Source organism: Oncorhynchus kisutch, linkage group LG18 (genome assembly GCF_002021735.2).
Source record: "Oncorhynchus kisutch isolate 150728-3 linkage group LG18, Okis_V2, whole genome shotgun sequence".
Classification (NCBI taxonomy): domain Eukaryota; kingdom Metazoa; phylum Chordata; class Actinopteri; order Salmoniformes; family Salmonidae; genus Oncorhynchus; species Oncorhynchus kisutch.
Genome location: NC_034191.2, coordinates 25919013 through 25938910, shown reverse-complemented (window position 1 = coordinate 25938910; position 19898 = coordinate 25919013). Strand labels below are relative to the sequence as shown.

The following is a 19898-nucleotide window of genomic DNA, read 5'->3' as shown; positions in this document are numbered from 1 at the left end:
AGTGTTCCATTCCTTAAAGTGGCCAGTGATTTCTAGTCTATGCCTATAGGCAGCAGCCTCTAATGTGCTGGTGATGGCTGTTTAACAGTCTGATAGCCTTGAGATAGAAGCTGTTTTTCAGTCTCTTTGGTCCCATCTTTGATTCACCTGTACTGACCTCGCCTTCTGGATGATAGCGGGGTGAACAAGCAGTGGCTTGGGTGGTTGATGTCCTTGATGATCTTTTTGGCCTTCCTGTAACATTGGGTGCTGTAGGGAGCCACATATCCTGAGGCTGCATTCATTGTAGCTGGGGATTTTAAGAAGGCTAATCTGAAAACAAGACTCCCTAAATTCTATCAGCATATCGATTGTGCTACCAGGGCTGATAAAACCCTGGATCATTGTTATTCTAACTTCCGTGACGCATGTAAGGCCCTCCCCGCCCTCCTTTCGGAAAAGCTGACCACGACTCCATTTTGTTGCTCCCAGCCTATAGACTAAAACAGGAAGCTCCCGCGCTCAGGTCTGTTCAACGCTGGTCCGACCAATCTGATTCCACGCTTCAAGATTTCTTCGATCACGTGGATTGGGATATGTTCCGCATTGTGTCAAACAACAACATTGATGAATACGCTGATTCTGTGAGCGAGTTTATTAGTAAGTGCATCGGCGATGTCGTACCCACAGCAACTATTTAAACATTCCCAAATCAGAAACCGTGGTGGCAGCATTCGCGCGAATCACTGCTTTTAACCAGGGCAAGGTGACCGGAAACATGACCGAATACAAATAGTGTAGCTATTCCCTCCGCAAGGCAATCAAACAAGCTAAGCGTCAGTATAGAGACAAAGTAGAGTCGCAATTCAACGGCTCAGACACAAGAGGTATGTGGCAGGGTCTACAGTCAATCACGGATTACAAAAAGAAAACCAGCACCGTCGCGGACCAGGATGTCTTGCTCCCAGAATGACTAAACAACTTCTTTGCTCGCTTTGAAGACAATACAGTACCACTGAAATGGCCCGCTAACCCTCACAAGGCTGCAGGCCCAGCATGCGCAGACCAGCTGGCTGGTGTGTTTACGGACATATTCAATCAATCCTTATCCCAGTCTGTTGTTCCCACATGCTTCAAGAGGGCCACCATTGCTCCTGTTCCCAAGAAAGCTAAGGTAACTGAGCTAAATGACTACCGCCCCGTAGCACTCACTTCCGTCATCATGAAGTGCTTTGAGAGACTAGTCAAGGACCATATCACCTCCACCCTACCTGACACCCTAGACCCACTCCAATTTTCTTACCGCCCCAATAGGTCCACAGATGACGCAATCGCAACCACACTGCACACTGCCCAAACCCATCTGACAAGAGGAATACCTATGTGAGAATGCTGTTCATCGACTACAGCTCAGCATTTAACACCATAGTACCCTCCAAACTCGTCATCAATGTCGAGACCCTGGGTCTTGACCCCGCCCTGTGCAACTGGGTCCTGGACTTCCTGACGTGCCGCCCCCCAGGTGGTGAGGGTAGGTAACAACATCTCCACCCCGCTGATCCTCAACACTGGGGCCCCACAAGGGTGCGTTCTGAGCCCTCTCCTGTACTCCATGTTCACCCACAACTGCGTGGCCATGCACACCTCCAACTCAATCATCAAGTTTGCAGACGACACTACAGTGGTAGGCTTGATTACCAACAACGATGAGACGGCTTACAGGGAGGAGGTGAGGGCCCTCGGAGTGTGGGGTCAGGAAAATAACCTCACACTCAACATCAACAAAACAAAGGAGATGATCGTTGACTTCCGGAAACAGCAGAGGGAGCACCCCCCTATCCACATCGATGGGACAGTAGTGGAGAGAGTAGTAAGTTTTAAGTTCCTCGGCGTACAAATCACGGACAAACTGAATTGGTCCACCCACACAGACAGCGTGGTGAAGAAGGCGCAGCAGCGCCTCTTCAACCTCAGGAGGCTGAAGAAAGGTCAGTACAGGTGCATCAAAGCAGGGACAGAGAGACTGAAAAACAGCTTCTATCTCAAGGCCATCAGACTGTTAAACAGCCATCACAAACATTGAGTGGCTGCTGCCAACATACTGACTCAACTCCAACCACTTTAATATTGGATACATTCTTTACATCAATTTATCACTAGCCACTTTAAACAATGCCACTTAATACAATGTTTACATACCCTACATTACTCATGTCATATGTATATACTGTACTCTATACCATCTACTGCATCTTGCCATCTTTATGTAATACATGTATCACTAGCCACTTTAAACAATGCCACTTTTATATGTTTACATACCCTACATTACTCATCTCATATGTATATACTGTACTTGATACCATCTACTACATCTTGCCTATGCCGTTCTGTACCATCACTCATTCATATGTCTTTATGTACATATTATTCATCCCTTTACACTTGTGTGTGTATAAGGTAGTTGTTGTGAAATTGTTAGGTTAGAAAATTGGTTCGTTATTACTGCATTGTCGGAACTAGAAGCACAAGCATTTTGCTACACTCGCATTAACATCTGCTTACCATGTGTATGTGACAAATAAAATTGGATTTCATTTGAGGGCAGGTAGTTTTCCCCTGGTAATGTATTGGGAAGACCGCACCACCCTCTGGAGAGCCTTGTGGTTGCGGGCGGTGCAGTTGCCATACCAGGTTGTGATACAGCCCGACAGGATGCTTTCAATTGTGCATCTGCAAAAGTTTGTGAGGGTTTTAGTTGACAAGCCAAATTTCTTCAGCCTCCTGAGGTTGAAGAGGCTCTGTTTCACCTTCTTCACCACACCGTCTGTGTGGGTGGTCCATTTCAGTTTGTCAGTGATGTGTTCGCCAAGGGACTTGAAGCGTTCCACCTTTTCCACTGCGGTCCCGTCGATGTAGATAGGGGTGTGCACCCTCTGCTGTTTTCTCAAGTCCACGATCATCTCCTAATCAGCAGGTGAGATTAGGAGGCTGCAGATTGGACAGAACAAAGCAGCAAGAATTGGTGGAGATATGATTCTTCTGTTGTAGTCATGCACAATGCTCTTGGGTGGTCATCAATCAATAAAAAACATGCTTATTTTATTTCACAATGTACACCATTTAAAACAGCCAAACTCCATTCACAAAAGTATTCAGTTTGTAAGAGACAGACATTCAGTCAACACTAAGAATAGATTGTCCACCGTCTATGTGTTATCCAGACAGAAAAGAGAAAAGGGCTAAATAACATTTAGATTCAGAGCAATAAAGAAATTAAATAATTTATCTGAGCAAACCAGAAACCTTTCAATATATAAATTCAAACAATACTTTAGAACCATTTAAATAAAATACATTGGAAGGTTGTGCAGGGCTATGGTAGATGAAGGAACAAAGTTAGAGTATTTATCTGGTCAATATGTCAGTGTTTTATGTCTGTTTGTAACAGTGTGTTATATGTGAAAATGTGTTTGTATTATAAACTGTATTTTAATGTTTAAGGACTCTTGGAAGATTAGTCCAAATGAAGACTAAAAGATCCTAATCAAACCAAATCAAAATCACCCTCTGAATGGCACACACACAATCAATGTCTCACTTGTATCAAGGCTTAAAAATCCTTCTTTAACCTATTTCCCCCCTTTTAACGACACTTGTTGAAGTGGATTTAACAAGTGACATCAATAAGGGATCATAGCTTTCACCTGAATTCACCTAGTCAGCCTATGTCATGGAAAGAGCAGGTGTTCCTGCCTAAAGTCCACTGGGCTGATGTTGGAGAGACTGATAGAGACTGAGACAAACACATATCTGAACCCCACCCTGTCTGGACACACGTATACACCTTTAAGTGTATTTCCACTGTGAAGACCACAAGGAGATTTCATATTTTGTATACTATATGTATACATGTCCTCTTTACACCTTCAAGCTTCCACAGCAGCAACAGTGTAAAAATATGGTTGATATTCTAAAATAGCTATTAATAAGTCACAAACTAAGTCTATTTAGCTCCTGCACCATTAGTGGGTGCATGTTTTGTTCAATGGTTTTTATACCAAGACAGTCTTAAAGTAGTGCAGCTCCATTAGCTAAGTTTTTATAACCCAAACTGTTTTATATTTACAGGACGATGGAGACCTGCTGACCCAGCTTAAAGACCAGGACGCCTCTGTCATAGCCACTGACAAGTACAAGGACCGTGTCAGCATGGCCGAAAACTCCAGCCTGCTGATTGCTGCAGCAACACTGAAGGACGAGAAGACTTTTACTTGCATGGTGGTGGCTGGGGCTGACATCTCAGAATACCCAGTCAAACTCCTTATCCACAGTGGGTACATAAGGGCAATAGTGCAGCCATACTAATGCATGCTATGGAATGGGTCTTTGAGGTACAATTCAATGCTGTGCTGTGCTGTGTGATATTATTATGGTTAGCCCTGGTAATAGTGAGTGCTCTCTGAGATGCCTAAAGCTAGTTAATGTTATGAACTGTGTTCTACAGAGGCTCCAACCGGAGTGGAGATCACAGCCCTAGCCACGGAGCTGGAGATTGGCAAACCAACTCAGGTAGGTTCATCATGTGCTTTGCTTATGCCTACATTATGTTAAGCAGGAAATCAAGGGAAATCCTTCATTGCAGATGAAGTATCTTGAGGCAAACTAAGGAAGGATGGTGCTGCTGGAATGATGAGAGATTTAAAGTGATCTTGATGAATTAGTAAACAGCAGAATATCCCTCCTCCAATTAAAACAACCATGGGATCTAAGAGGGGGTTTAAAATGCTTTGGGCATTTCATGCTACATGAGGGGAGTTCACAAATGCAGTAAAGCCAACACAGATGAGAGCTAGTTTGCATGGATATTTGATCAATTTAGCAACAAAAGTATTGGAATTTTACTGGGCTACTTTCATAACATAAGGATTCTCCAACCTTTTGTGTGCCCTTGTGGATTGTTCTAAAAGAGGATTTTGCAGTTTTTTCTTCACTTTGTTTTATCATCTGCACAGCTAGGGCAATGTAGCACCTCTGATGCCAACCCAGCTGCCAGCATCACATGGTTCAAGAACAAGAAACCTCTGGTGGCTGATGGGAAAGGTATGTTATTGAAATTCTGATGGATTATTTACAAGTGGTAAATAATGAAGATTGCACATTCACACATTTCACTTGTTCTGTGTGAGATTCCACAAGAACCGAGCAGTGAAATATCACCTCTAGAGCTACATATTTTCTTCAATACTCAGAAATGTGTCTGTTTCTACAGAATCTAAAATGTCAGTGACTTGGTGATCATATTATTATTTATCTCTGTGTCTGTAGGCTACTCTGTGACCATACCATTTCTAATCAGTATTGTTGTGATTTATAGGCATTATAATCAGTTCCAAAGTAAAGGTGGACGAAGTCACTGGCCTCACCACCACCTCCTCCATTCTGCAGTACACAGCTGAGAAGGGAGACACAGCAGCTCTGTTCACCTGCGGGGCTTTGAATACCTTGTCCTCTCCAGTCTCCTTCACTGTCACCTGTAAGTAACCAGAGAGCCACCAAACTACTCCAACTACCCAAACTAGCCCAACTGCCCCAAAGACCTAAACTGACCAAACCAACCTCAAACTGCCTCAACTACCCTTACTACCTAAACTACCCAAGCTACCCCAACTACCGTAACTGCCTCAACTATCCGACACAACTTCCCTAACCGCTGGTTGTCCTAGGAAGGCTATTGATCTGCTATCAGCCTCAGCAGTCAGCAGTTAGTGTATCGACAAACAGATTGATGGCTATTTTATTTTCAAGTTATAGTTGGAAAGTTTGTGCCTCTATGGCTTTTTTCTTGCAGCCCAGACAGACAACAACAATGACACCATAATGGCACTAATTTAAAAAGGAGGTGAGCATGAGTCTGTTGTGGGAGTGTTTTGGAGCATAGCGTTCAAGGAATAGCATAGTCAATGTTATTTGCTCTAGATGGCTCTTTAAATAGGACAGGGCTCAGATGCTGTTTGAATCCTGTTTTTAAAGAAATGTGGGCAATTTGGCTCGTCTGGAGCAGTACCATTGACGTTTGAAAGGAGCTTTTTGTCTAGAGCCTTGGGGTGTGACTGCCATTCGAACAGCTCCACCGCTGCATTCAAAAGCAGCCATCGCCACAGAACACACTCAGAAATGGAGTGTACAGCTCTGAGGACTTCACTAGCTTGGCTAGTCTGCTCCCTTTGATGGTCTCAGAAGCCCTGTCTGTCCAGGGTCACTGTCAATCACCACATTCTTATCGGCAGACTCAACTGCCTTGGTTTCTCAAATGACTGCCTCTACTGCTTCACCAACTACTTTTCAGACATAGTTCAGTGTGTCAAATCGGAGGGCCTGTTGTCCAGACCTCTGGCAGTCTCTATGGGGGTGCCACAGGGTTCAATCCTCGGGCCGACTCTTCTCTGTCTACATCAATGATGTCGCACTTGCTGCTGATGATTCTCTGATTCACCTCTACGCAGACAACACCATTCTGTATACTTCTGGCCCTTCTTTGGACACTGTTTTAACCAACCTCCAGGCAAGCTTCAATGCAATACAACTCTCCTTCCGTGGCCTCCAACTGCTCTTAAATGCAAGGAAATCTAAATGTATGCTCTTCACCCGATCACTGCCCGCCCGTCCAGCATCCATACTCTGGACGGTTCTGACTTAGAATATGTGGACAACTACTAATATGTGGACAACTACTAATGCAAGGAAATCTGGACGGTACTCTGGACGGTTCTGACTTAGAATATGTGGACAACTACAAATACCTAGGTGTCTGGTTAGACTGTAAACTCTCCTTCCAGAATCACATTAAGCATGTCCAATCCTAAATTAAATTAAATCTATAATCAGCTTCCTTTCGCAACAAAGCATCCTTCACTCAATAGGCCAAACATACCCTCGTAAAACTGACCATCCTACCGATCATTGACTTCGGCGATGTAATTTACAAAATAGCCTCCAACACTCTGCTCAGCAAATTGGATGCAGTATATCACAGTGCCATCCGTTTTGTCACCAAAGCCCCATATACTACCCACCACTGTGACCTGTATGCTCTCGTTGGCTTTGGCTGGCCCTCGCTTCATATTCATCGCCAAACCCACTGGCTCCAGGTCATCTATAAGTCTTTGCTAGGTAATGCTCTGCCTTATCTCAGCCCACTGGTCACCATAACAGCACCCACCCGTAGCACGCGCTCCAGCAGGTATATTTCACTGGTCACCCCCAAAGCCAACACCTCATTTGGCCGCCTTTCCTTCCAATTCTCTGCTGCCAATGACTGGAACAAATTGCAAAAATCACTGAAGCTGGAGACTCATATCTCCCTCACTAGCTTTAAGCACCCGCTGTCAGAGCAGCTCACAGATTTCTGCACCTGTACATAGCTCATCTGTAAATAGCCCATCCAACTACCTCATCCCCATACTGTTATTTATTTTATTTATTTTGCTCCTTTGCACCACAGTATCTCTACTTGCACACTCATCTTCTGCACATCTATCACTCCAGTGTTTAATTGCTATATTGTAATTATTTCACCACTATGGCCTATTTATTGCCTTACCTCCCTTATCCTACCTCATTTGCACACACTGTATATAGACATTTTCTGTTGTATTATTGACTGTATGTTTGTTTATTCCATGTGTAACTCTGTGTTGTTGTTTGTGTCGCACTGCTTTGCTTTATCTTGGCCAGGTCGCAGTTGTTCTCTCAACTAGCCTACCTGGTTAAATAAAGGTGAAATAAAAAAATACAACTGTGTGCCGGGTCTCAGCCTGACTGTGTCCTCCTCCTCTCTGACCCCTTTTCTCTCTCTCTCTCGCTCTTTCCCTCTCTGCTGTTCACTCTCTGCTGTTCTCTTGCTCCTGTTTTCTCTCTCTTGTTCTGTCTCTCTGTCCTCTCCCAACAGACCCCACAGAGAGGATCAGTCTGCATGTCATTTCGAAAGGGCCCCTAATGGAAGGATCCAACGTGACTCTGAAGTGCAAGGCCGACGGGAACCCACCTCCCACCAGCTTCAACTTCCACATTCTGGCAAGCTCTCAGTGATATGACTCCATTACCCTCCCACACAACCAGAAACCCCACCTGGCATACTGTATGCCCTTAGTTCCTACTCTGATCCCATTAATTACTTGCCTTCTACTCCTATTGTCCTCTTTAACCCAGTCGAACACTACACCTTGTCAAACTCTACACATCCTACACCATCCACCATGTCTTTAAAACGCTACATTAACCTAGACTCAAGCCCATCTGAGAGTTTCAAAATGTATTCTTATGTTCCTAAAGGGAAAGTTGGTGAAGGTGGAGAACTCTGACTCCTACACTGTGACTGATGTCACACGTGAAAGCACAGGGGAATACAAGTGTTCTATCATTGACAATGCCAAGATGGAAGATTCCAAGAACATTACCATCAATTGTAAGTCACTCTTTATCTACAGATATCTTGATCAATGGTTTAAGTTATTGATTATGCGTTCTTCAATTAAGTTAGGTATTATCTTCAACTGAGATACTGCCAGCAATTTCTTTAATGATGCTAGGCCAGCAATGAATTCATGGGAAATACCAGCCATAATGATAGCCCACTTCCTCCTGCTATAGATTGCAATACTCATCATCTAATTCATAATTAATTTTATGTCCGGCTGTATAACCTCATTAGGGTTAGTTTTCTCAAAGGGGAACATTGTCAGAGTATATTTCCGTTTGCAACCTCATCCCTCAGCAGGAAAGGACATACGGTTTGTTATAGAGAATAGAAGCCGAGCATCTCCTCTCACGCTGTGAGGTGAAAATGCTTGGAGAGCTCAGGTCCTTTAATGCTTTAAATAAGCTGGATCAATGAGGAGGTGCTGGGGCTTCTGTAGGGAGCTGATATGGTTTTCAACAGGAGTGCTGTTGCCCCTTCTCCTCCAGACTGTTAAACTGCCTGTTTACAGTGTGTCCTCCTCCCTTTCTCCCTTTCAGACTTGGATATGAGTTTGAGCCCCTCAGGGAAGGTTATGAAGAGCTTTGGCGAAGGCTTGGCTCTGACCCTGCAGACCCATGCATCTGGAGAACTTAAGGTGTCTTGGACTAAGGTAAGACTAAACAGTACCAAAGTTATTATAAGGCCAAGATTTATGTTTTTGGTTGGAAATGGGTGATAAAACCTTCTCAAAGCGATAAGATGACTTCACGTGTTTAAAAAAAAAAAAATGTAGGTGAAGGTAGCCTAGTGGTTAAGAGTGTTGGGCTTATAACCTATGGGCTGATAACCTACAGGTTGATGGTTCAAATCCCTGACCCGACTGCGTGAAAAATATGTTGATGCTCCCTTGAGCAAGGCACTTAACCCTTGTTGCTCTGTCTGGTAATTGTCAGTTTTGTTCATTCATTTCAGGACAATGGCAAGTTGGACAGTCGTCCCACATTTGACAAGTTGACCTACTCTGATTCTGGAAAGTATGAGGTTGTGGTCACCATGGGTCCTCTTGTCAAGAAAGCCTCTTTTGAGCTTGTCGTTGAAGGTAAAGATTTTGTGACAGTTACTCAGATATGGCTTTGCTGTTGTTATTGGGCACATTCAACACTGTTTCTCAAAAATCGATTTTTGTACTTGTTCCTAATGATAGAGATTTTTATTCAAAGATCCCGATTTCCCAGTGGATGGCAGTCTCACTTGAGGAAGAGGCTTTCTCCATATTTGTTTGTGTTGTCCATACCTTATCTGGTGTTGTGGCATGGCATGGTGTGATCATTTTCTTGTTTGTTCTGGTGTAGCTGAGGAGGCTGTGCGTCTTCTTGCAGGTGTTCCAGTCATTCGCCGGGTGGCCAAGCGGCGTGGCGAGGACGGCCAGCATAAGGTACTTACCTGCGAGGCTGAGGGCTCCCCCAAACCCACTGTGGCCTGGAGCGTCAACGGTACCTCGGTATGAACAAACACAAACATCTTCACTAAGGCGCCAGGACAGTCCACTGACACACAGGATGCGCCATTAGACTTCACACCCATTGAGACATTCATTATACAGACCACACATACTGTATTTATCCATCAGTTACTGTAAAACGCACAACACCCTTATCTATCTTGGAATTGCAGCAAAGACTCACAAAATCATTAGTCTATCTGGAATTCTCTCAAAGCAACACTTTGTGCCATGCACCCATTTTTGTGTGGCGTGTCACCACATGAACGGAACGGAACACACAAATCCTCACCATCTTTCCGGATGTGTTACTGCCAATATGAAAGCAGCTCCTGACCTTATAAAAAGAGTCCATTTAAGCTTCCTTTTATTGTAATCTGTCAGGAAGTCAGGGAACTCTAAATCTGGGAGGTTTACAGTCAATGAACCTTTGGATGTCTTTGTAGTGAATCAGTGCTTGTTGGTTTTTACTCTCCAACTCTATTTCAGACAAACAGAAACTTCCCCCATAATATTTTTCACTATGTTACTATTTGTGACTTCCTAAGTAACTTGTCTTCTTGAAACTTTTCTGACTGACACTTTCCAAATGGATGGGCTCAGTGTTTTTGTATATAGGTTTCCTTCTCTCAGATGCACACCACGTTTATTATGCATTAGCCTGTCATGAAGACAAAGGCTTTTTGTTCTTGGCGTACCTGTGTGTGCACTGATAGCACAGCTACACAATGAGCCAGCGTGAGATGATGTGCACCTGTCAGTGTGTGTGTGTGTGTGTGTGTGTGTGTGTGTGTGTGTGTGTGTGTGTGTGTGTGTGTGTGTGTGTGTGTGTGTGTGTGTGTGTGTGTGTGTGTGTGTGTGTGTGTATTTTTTGTGTGGGTGTGGGTCCATGACCACGCACACACACATTGGGTCTGCATGACTAATCCAATCCAAGGCAGCACTGACCTCTTTCAATGACTATTCTAAGGCTGAGTCACTCACACACAGTAATTTAGTCACAGCCCACATTGCTGCGCATCTGGGGACAAACACACCAGTGCATTCAAAGTTTAGTCTTTCGTCTCTTATTGTGTGATAAAGAGTTCTTTAAAACAGTAAATAGGATAAGAGATCAAATGTAAGCTTAGTGCAGGCTCTTTTCATAGCAGACACACAGTTCGCCTGTGTGTCTGGGGGTTTCTCTAGTCACCTCCCTCTATGCCCTCTATGCCTCCTTATCAGGAGTAGGTTGAGCCTCACAAAAATACAACACCACCTCCTAGTGATAGTACATAAAATGCACATATTTTATTCTAGCAATGTTCCATATATCCCTCGCAATAGAGATTCCATATATCCCTCGCAATAGATTTATATGATATGGATCTTTGTGCTATTACTGAAGAAGAAGCAGCTATGTTCTGCCATCGTTAAATCTCTATCAGATACACAAGATACAAGATAAGCCATTGTACACTAACTAACTGCGTCTATTTGATTTTCAGGCTGATGAGAGTCCCTATGTCAATGGAAAGATCACACACAAGCTGACCATTGTGCCTACAGTCAACCTGACCGTTGTCTGCACTGTGTCCAATGAGCTTGGCCAGGACACCAGGACTATTAACGTGTCGACCTGTAAGTACAGTGTGGTGGTATGGCCTACAATTCCCTGCCCTATCCCTTTCCTTCCTCTCTAAAGCGTAACTCACTAATTCTTGCGTGGGTCTGGTCTATCACCCTCTTCCGACGCTAACAAACTCACCCACTGTCTGTATGCATGATGATTAATCAAATAATATGGAACTGTTTTATGGAGGGAACCTTGGCCATGGGGGCCTAGTTCTTGTCTCTAGCCAACCTAAAACATGCTAGTATGCATACTGGGCATACTATGCATGCTCCTTGGCAATAATAATCTCCCTTTGGTTTCTGCAGTATCTGAATAGATAAATCAGTATAGACAGCCATATCTCACTCATCTCTGTGTGTTTTGAAAGGAATTTGTCCCTTTTTAATTAGACTCTGTCACTTTTGGACTGTTTGTCAGGATGCTGGACTCTATCCTTTCCCCTCTCTGCGTCACGTTCTCAGTTTGCATGCGACCGGAAAATCTACACAACTCACAGTGTTGCACTCAAGCTAGAGTCTAACATAGCCAATAAAGCACTGTCTGACCAATGTCATTATACAGTATACTTAATTGATTTCTGGGTTGGACGTTAATATCCCTTTATATCTGATTTCAGTATTTGAGGAGGTGAGAATGGATAAACAAGGTAAGTTGTGATGGTCTTCTTTATCATTTCCTGTAGCAAGAGGGAGGAGAGGAGGGATTCTGTATAAAATATATAGGATCCCAGAGAAAGTGGAATCTGCTATTGTGTATTATACCCTTCAGAGCGCAATATCAGATTAACAGCATCCAGAAATTTCCCACTGCTGAAAATCTGTTCAACAACAAGATGTGGTGCTGGGGATGTTGGAAATATTTGTTAAGATAAACATACAAATTCTGAGGATCAGAAGGAGTGGAGCCACCAGCATCCTGACAAAATCTCTCAATGTTATCTATCCTTTCATTTGCCAAAATTGTATTTATTACCCGTTCACAAGGAACAGATCACATTTTCACACATGGCTTAGGGGTAAACTGGGTTTGCATACTGTTCGTATGTAGTCAGTGATACATTTATTTAAATCATAATACAGAAGTTTACAAATTGTTACAAAACCATCTAATTTTGTGGCATGTTTGTGTATACCTTATTCATTCATCCATATGTATTAATTCACATTTCGTATTTTTTTTTTTTTTTTTACCCCTTTTTCACCCCAATTTCATGGTATCCAAATGGTAGTCTTGTCCCATCGCTGCAACTCCCATACAGACTCAGGGGAGGTGAAGTTTGAGAGCCGTGCGTACTCCGAAACCAAACCGCACTGCTTCTTGTCATAATGCCCACTTAACCCGGAAATCAGCCGCACCAATGTGTCGGAGAAAAACACCATACACCTGGCGACCGTGTCAGCATGCACTGCACCTGGTCCGCCACAGGAGTCACTAGTGCGTAATGGGACAAGAACATCCCTGCCGGCCATACCCTCCCCTAACCTGGACGACGCTGGAAAAATTATGTGCTGCCCCATGGGTCTCCCGGTTGCGGCTGACTGTGACAGAGCCTGGACTCGAATCAGGATCTCTAGTGGCACAGCTAGCACTGTGCCTTAGACCACTGCACCACTCTGGAGGGCATTTATTGACATTTATACATTGGTTTGGGCAGTAACTTTTTTATAACTTAAAAAACTTTTTGTGGTATCCAATTGTTAGTAATTACTATCTTGTCTCATCGCTACAAGGTCAAAAGCCATGCTTTCTCCCAAAACACAACCCAAACTGCTTCTTAACACAGCGCGCTTCCAACCCGGAAGCAAGCCGCACCAATGTGTCGGAGGAAACACTGTGCACCTGGCTACCTTGGTTAGTGCGCACTGCGCCCGGCCTTCCACAGGAGTCGCGGGTGCATGATGAGACAAGGATATCCCTACGGGCCAAACCCTCCCTAACCCGGACGACGCTAGGCCAATTGTACGTCACCCCACAGACCTCCCGGTCACGGCCGGCTGCGACAGAGCCACAATTTAGAGTCTCTGTTGGCACACCTAGCACTGCGATACAATGCCCGAGACCACTGCACCACCCGGGAGGCCCGGGCAGTAACTTTTAACAGTTACATGTAATCTGATTACAGAAAAAACGAACTATAATTGTAATCAGATTACAGATACTTTGGAAAACCTATATGGTCCTGTGTGGCTCAGTTGGTAGAGCATGGCACTTGTGTTTACAAGGGTTATTGGTTCAATTCCCATGCGGGCCCGGTATGAACAAATATAAAAATCTATGTATTGACTATTGTACATCACTCTGGATAACAGTGTTTGTCAAAAATGTAGATGATTACATTTCGAAAGGAAATTTTTGAAAACATACATTATGACTCCTTTCAATTTTCTTAATGACATTTCATTCAGACTTGAAAAAAGGCACGTTTAACTCCATTGGTCCTAGGACTCCCACAGTGAAAAACATGAAATTCACTGCTTTCATTAATCTGCTTGCACTGCCCTCATATTTATCCTCACATTGAAGTGTTTTACCATTTTCTTTTCAGGACAACCATGGCTACAGGTAGAACACAAAACAATGGCTTGTGAGCGTCATAGAGCAAAACGTGTTAGTGAGAGTCTCAGCCAGTGGAGGCTGCTGAGTGGGAGGACAGCTCATAATAAGGACTGGATCGGAGCTAATGGAACGGCATCAAGCACATGTAAACCATGTGCTTGATGTATTTGATACCATTCCACCCATTCCGCTCCAGCCATTACCACAAGCCTGTCCTCCCCAATGAAGGGGCCACCATTCTCCTGTGGTCTGTATAGATGGGTCATAATAGTTTGTAGCTCAAACCGTTCTGACTTTACAGATGTTTTTGTGAGAAGAACCACTTTTGGGATCCGCCCTTGTCTCACAAACACCACTCTAGCACAGCCCCTGTTAATTACACACACTAATGGATAGTATCAGCAGATGCAAATGAAATAGAAGAATCTAATGCAGCAGTAGTCTGGAGCTCAAACACACAATGTTTAAAAGGGGTTAGAAGTCCAAAATGCACCAGTGTGACCATGGGACTCAAGTTAAGTTTGTTCCACCTGAGCATTTTACTTGCCATTACTTTGAGATGTTGTTGTTGTTTATCAACCTTAGTTGAATGCATTGACTGTAAATCGCTGTGGATATCAGAAGTCTGCTGGCACAATCAAATCAAATTGTATTGGCCACATACACATGGTTAGCAGATGTTAATGCGAGTGTTGTGAAATGCTTGTGCTTCTACAGTTGTGGCCAAAACCTTTGAGAATGACACAAATATTAATTTTCACAAAGTCTGCTGCCTCAGTTTGTATGATGGCAATTTGCATATACTCCAGAATGGTATGAAGAGTGATCAGATGAATTGCAATTAATTGCAAAGTCACCTCTTTGCCATGCAAATGAACTGAATCCCCCAAAAACATTTCCACTGCATTTCAGCCCTGCCACAAAAGGACCAGCTGACATCATGTCAGTGATTCTCTCGTTAACACAAGTGTGAGTGTTGACGAGGACAAGGCTGGAGATCACTCTGTCATGCTGATTGAGTTCGAATAACAGACTGGAAGCTTCAAAAGGAGGATGGTGCTTGGAATCATTGTTCTTCCTCTGTCAACCTTTGTTACCTGCAAGGAAACACATGCCATCATCATTGCTTTGCACAAAAAGGGCTTCACAGGCAAGGATTTTGCCTCCGGTAAGATTGCACCTAAATCAACCATTTATCAGATAATCAAGAACTTCAAGGGGAGCGGTTCAATTGTTGTGAAGAAGGCTTCAGGGCCCCCAAGAAAGTCCAGCAAGCGCCAGGACCATCTCCTAAAGTTGATTCAGCTGCGTGATCGGGGCACCACCAGTACAGGACTTGCTCAGGAATGACAGCAGGCAGGTGTGAGTGCATCTGCACACACAGTGAGGCAAAGACTTTTGGAGGATGGCCTGGTGTCAAGAAGGGCAGCAAAGAAGCCACTTCTCTCCAGGAAAAACATCAGGGACAGACTGATATTCTGCAAAAGGTACAGGGATTGGACTGCTGAGGACTGGGGTAAAGTCATTTTCTCTGATGAATCCCCTATCCGATAGTTTGGGGCATCCGGAAAAAAGCTTGTCTGAACAAGACAAGGTGAGCGCTACCATCAGTCCTGTGTCATGCCAACAGTAAAGCATCCTGAGACCATTCATGTGTGAGGTTGCTTCTCAGCCAAGGGAGTGGGCTCACTCACAATTTTGCATAAGAACACAGCCATGAATAAAGAAAGGTACCAACATATCCTCCAAGAGCAACTTCTCCCAACCATCCAGGAACAGTTTGGTGACGAACAATGCCTTTTCCAGCATGATGGGGCACCTTGGCATAAGGCAAAAATGATAACTATGTGGCTCGGGGAACAAAACACTGATATTGTGGGTCCATGGCCAGGAAACTCCCCAGACCTTAATCCCATTGAGAACTTGTGGTCAATCCTCAAGAGGCGGGTGGACAAACAAAATCCACAAACTCCAAGCATTGATTATGCAAGAATGGGCTGCCATCAGTCGGGATGTGGCCCAGAAGTTAATTGACAGCATGCCAGTGCGGATTGCAGAGGTCTTGAAAAAGAAGGGTCAACACTGAAAATATTGACTCTTTGCATCAACTTCCTGTAATTGTCAATAAAAGCCTTATGAAATGCTTGTAACATCTGACAAAAATATCTAAAGACACTGAATCAGCAAACATTGTGGACATTAATATTTGTGTCATTCTCAAAACTTTTGGCCACGACTGTACATATAAATATATGGATGACAGATGGCCAAGTGGCATAGGCAAGGTGCAATAGATGGTATAAAATACAGTACATATGATAAGAGTAATGTAAGATATGTAAACATTATTAAAGTGGCATTGTTTAAAGTGACTAGTGATCTATTTATTAAATTGGCCAGTGATTGGGTCTCAGTGTAGGCAGTAGCCACTCTTGAGTTAGTGATTGCTGTTTAGCAGTCTGATGACCTTGAGATAGAAGCTGTTTTTCAGTAATTCGGGCCCAGCTTTGATGCACCTGTACAGACCTCGCCTTCTGGATGGTAGTGGTGTGAACAGGCAGTGACTTGCGTGGTTGTTGTCCTTGATCTTTTTGGCCTTCCTTTGACATTGGGTGCTGTAGGTGTCACGGAAGGCAGGTAGTTTGCCCCCGGTGATGCGTTGTGCAGACCGCACCACCCTCTGGAGAGCCTTGTGGTTGAAGGTGGTGCAGTTGCCGTACCAGGCTGTGATACAAGCCCAACAGGATGCTCTCGATTGTGCATCTGTAAAAGTTTGTCAGAGTTTTGGGTGACAAGCCAAATTACTTCAGCCTCCTACGGTCTGTGTGGGTGGACCATTTCAGTTTGTCTGTGATATGTACACCAAGGAACTTAACTTTACACCTTCTCCGCTGCTGTCCCTTCCATGTAGATAGGGTGCTCCCTCTGCTGTTTCCTGAAGACCATGATCATCTCCTTTGTTTTGTTGACGTTGAATGAGAGGTTGTTTTCCTGACACCACACTCCCGAGTGCCCTCACCTCCTACCTGTAGACTGTCTTGTCGTTGTTGGTAATCAAGCCCACTACTGTTGTGTCGTCTGCAAACTTGATGATTGAGTTGGAGGCGTGCATGGCCTACACAGTCGTTGGGTGAACAGGGAGTACAGGAGGGGGCTGAGCACACACCCTTGTGGGACCCCAGTGTTGAGGGTCAGCGAAGTGGAGATGTTGTTTCCTACCTTCACCACCTGGGGTGGCCGTTCAGAAAGTCCAGGACCCAATTGCACAGGGTGGGGTTGAGACCCAGGGCCTCCAGCTTTATGATGAGCTTGGAGGGTACTATAGTGTTGAATGCTGAGCTGTAGTCAATGAACAGCATTCTTACATAGGTATTGTGATAAGAGTGTCTGCTAAATGACCAAATATAAATATTTTGCAAGTGTTCATTTTACATTTACATTTTGGTCATTTATCAGACACTCTTGTCACACCATTGTTCCAGCAGTCTTCTGATACCAGTGTAGGGTGAAAGGGGGACACAACATTGTGGAACGCTATTAAAAAAAATGGTATAGAAAGTATTTTATTTATTTTTGGAAAACAATTACATGCCAGAAAGTATATTGTTACCAAATACATTGGATGAAATAGTTGAAGACCGGTGAAATACAAATGACTAAATACTCAAAAGAAATTGAAATAAAGGATTACATTCAGAAAGTAGCCTACCCAACCCTGTTTATGCATACATGTACGGAAATGTATTTTTTGCAGTCTCTTCATTTGCAGAATGTTCTCTCTCCTAGTTTCTGATTTCTCCTCTCTCTTTGTGCCTTTACAGACTCATCCGATGAGGGTGACACAACAAAGTTGGTGGTAGGAGTTATTGTTGGTCTGCTCCTGGCCACCGTAGTTGTGGGTCTAGCATACTGGCTGTACATGAAGAAATCCAAGTAAGTGCATCAATTCAAAATGCCATTCGTATATAGCATGTTATGGTGAGATATGTATTATTATTGGAGGGCTATGATTAGTGTTAAACAAACTGATTTGTGTTAAAAGGCAAGGCAGCTGGAAGACCGGTGAGAAGGAGGATGGATCCACTGAGGAGAGCAAGAAACTGGAGGAGAAAATTGAAGAAAAGCTGGAGGAGAACAGCCAGAAAGTTGAGGTGTAAAGAAAATAAATGTTTAAAGAATGAGAGAAAAAAAGGTAAAGAAGTTGTTTTGAAAAACACATCTACTACTGTATATTAGAATATTTGCTTATTTTGTTTTAGATTAAAATATGCCGGTAACATCACTTTTTATTTTTCTGCAGTGTGGAAGCAGCAACTAGAAGATTTTGCACACTTCTGTTAAAATTTTAAAGGGGGCATTGAATTGGATGAAGATCATTTGGATTCGGACTTATACACAAAACTTTGTTTCCTCTCAATATTGAATGAAAAAAACTGGCTAAATGAGCGGATATGTTTTGTACATAAGCCTAAATTGTCTACACTCTAGATAAATGCATTAACTTTCCTACTATAATAGTTTTTGTTTCAAGTGTTGGTTAAGAGGGATTTGGTCAAATTGAGAAAAATTACAATTGGAGTGTCTGGCTTGGATTTAATTAACATTGTTCCTGGTAGAATTACTACTGGACCAGTTGCCTTTTCTGTAAGGATGTGTACATTGGCCGATACCTCCCTGACTCTCAATGCATCCCGAAGAGCTGAAGGTCTTCACCGCAGTTACGTCTCAGTTCCATATCATCAACACAACCAAACAACCATCCACACAACCACAGTCAGTGCATTTTGTCTGTTTTTAATGGCACATACACTGCCATTTTTTGTAGTCTCCATTGGGAAAATAAATTGTAGAAATGTTAATGAAAGGGCTAAGGGTATAGGCTACATAAACAGCTCTGGGTGTTGTAAGGTAATATGAGTTAAGCATTATACCAAGATGCATTGCCTTGGAAGTAGAGGATCTGTTGTACAAATTATTTCATGACATGTTTCATGGTTCCTGTTTATTTCTTCTTTTTTTAAATACCATCAAAAGTATCAGGAGATTGAGTCATGCTGTTAGGCATCCATTACACTCTTACCATTTGTTTGTGTATCAGTGGGTCGTGTTTAATTTGAATGTAACCACTACATTACAGAATATGTCTTATCTCAGTTGTGTTCATAGTGTTTATTTCTGTGCATTCATGTCATTTTGTTATGTGGAAAGAGACAAGTTGTCCAGCAGTTGGTCAGTGTTATGAGGAGCATTTAATGAACCTGTAAATATATCAGATCTGGATGTAATTGTGATTTGTTTAGGTTATTTTTCGCTATTTATATTGTTCAAGATTACACAATTAGCATCTCTGTTAGTTATATTCAATTATTCTCACAAATTCCACCACTTAGTTTTAAAGGTACTGAACAATTGATGGTACTTTCTTGCAGGTATTTGACAATGATAATTATAATGTAAGCCTTCTGTGGATTTCTATGAGATTTACCACATGAGATCTCATACTGTCAGCTGGCTGTTTGTTTCCTACATTGTAGTTAATCTGAAACCATCAAATTGGAAATAAGACCAAAGAGGGTAAATGTTGCCATGCAAGTATTGTAAATACTGGCTTTTGTTTTTGTACTTTTGTTTAAAATAAAGTGTAGCCTACATTTTGAAGAAAGTTGTTAAAGAATGTTTTGTTGGCTCTGTCATTCTTCTCACAATACATCCTAAAAATGATCACCCTTCGGTCATCATTGAGAATAGATACATATACACACCAAAATCCCAGAGAATCAATCTCT

At 43.0% G+C, this 19898-nt stretch overlaps 1 protein-coding gene across 2 annotated transcripts in view; it reads left to right on the top strand.

Annotated features, from left to right (window-relative positions):
• LOC109909166 (CD166 antigen homolog A) overlaps positions 1–19770 on the top strand; it is a 63034-nt gene extending 43264 nt beyond the window's left edge. Inside the window, exons 3-16 of one of the 2 annotated variants that reach the window (XM_020508148.2) lie at positions 4111–4312; positions 4487–4551; positions 4995–5082; positions 5357–5515; positions 7931–8055; positions 8314–8446; positions 8998–9110; positions 9413–9539; positions 9820–9941; positions 11429–11561; positions 12173–12202; positions 17934–18045; positions 18155–18304; positions 18413–19770. In XM_020508148.2, coding sequence (XP_020363737.1) covers positions 4111–4312; positions 4487–4551; positions 4995–5082; positions 5357–5515; positions 7931–8055; positions 8314–8446; positions 8998–9110; positions 9413–9539; positions 9820–9941; positions 11429–11561; positions 12173–12202; positions 17934–18045; positions 18155–18269 — 1524 coding nt within the window. In that variant the 3' untranslated portion in view covers positions 18270–18304; positions 18413–19770. The remainder of the gene's footprint in view (positions 1–4110; positions 4313–4486; positions 4552–4994; positions 5083–5356; positions 5516–7930; positions 8056–8313; positions 8447–8997; positions 9111–9412; positions 9540–9819; positions 9942–11428; positions 11562–12172; positions 12203–17933; positions 18046–18154; positions 18305–18412) is intronic. The other variant, XM_020508150.2, reaches the window with a different exon arrangement.
• Positions 19771–19898: the final 128 nt, after the last annotated feature.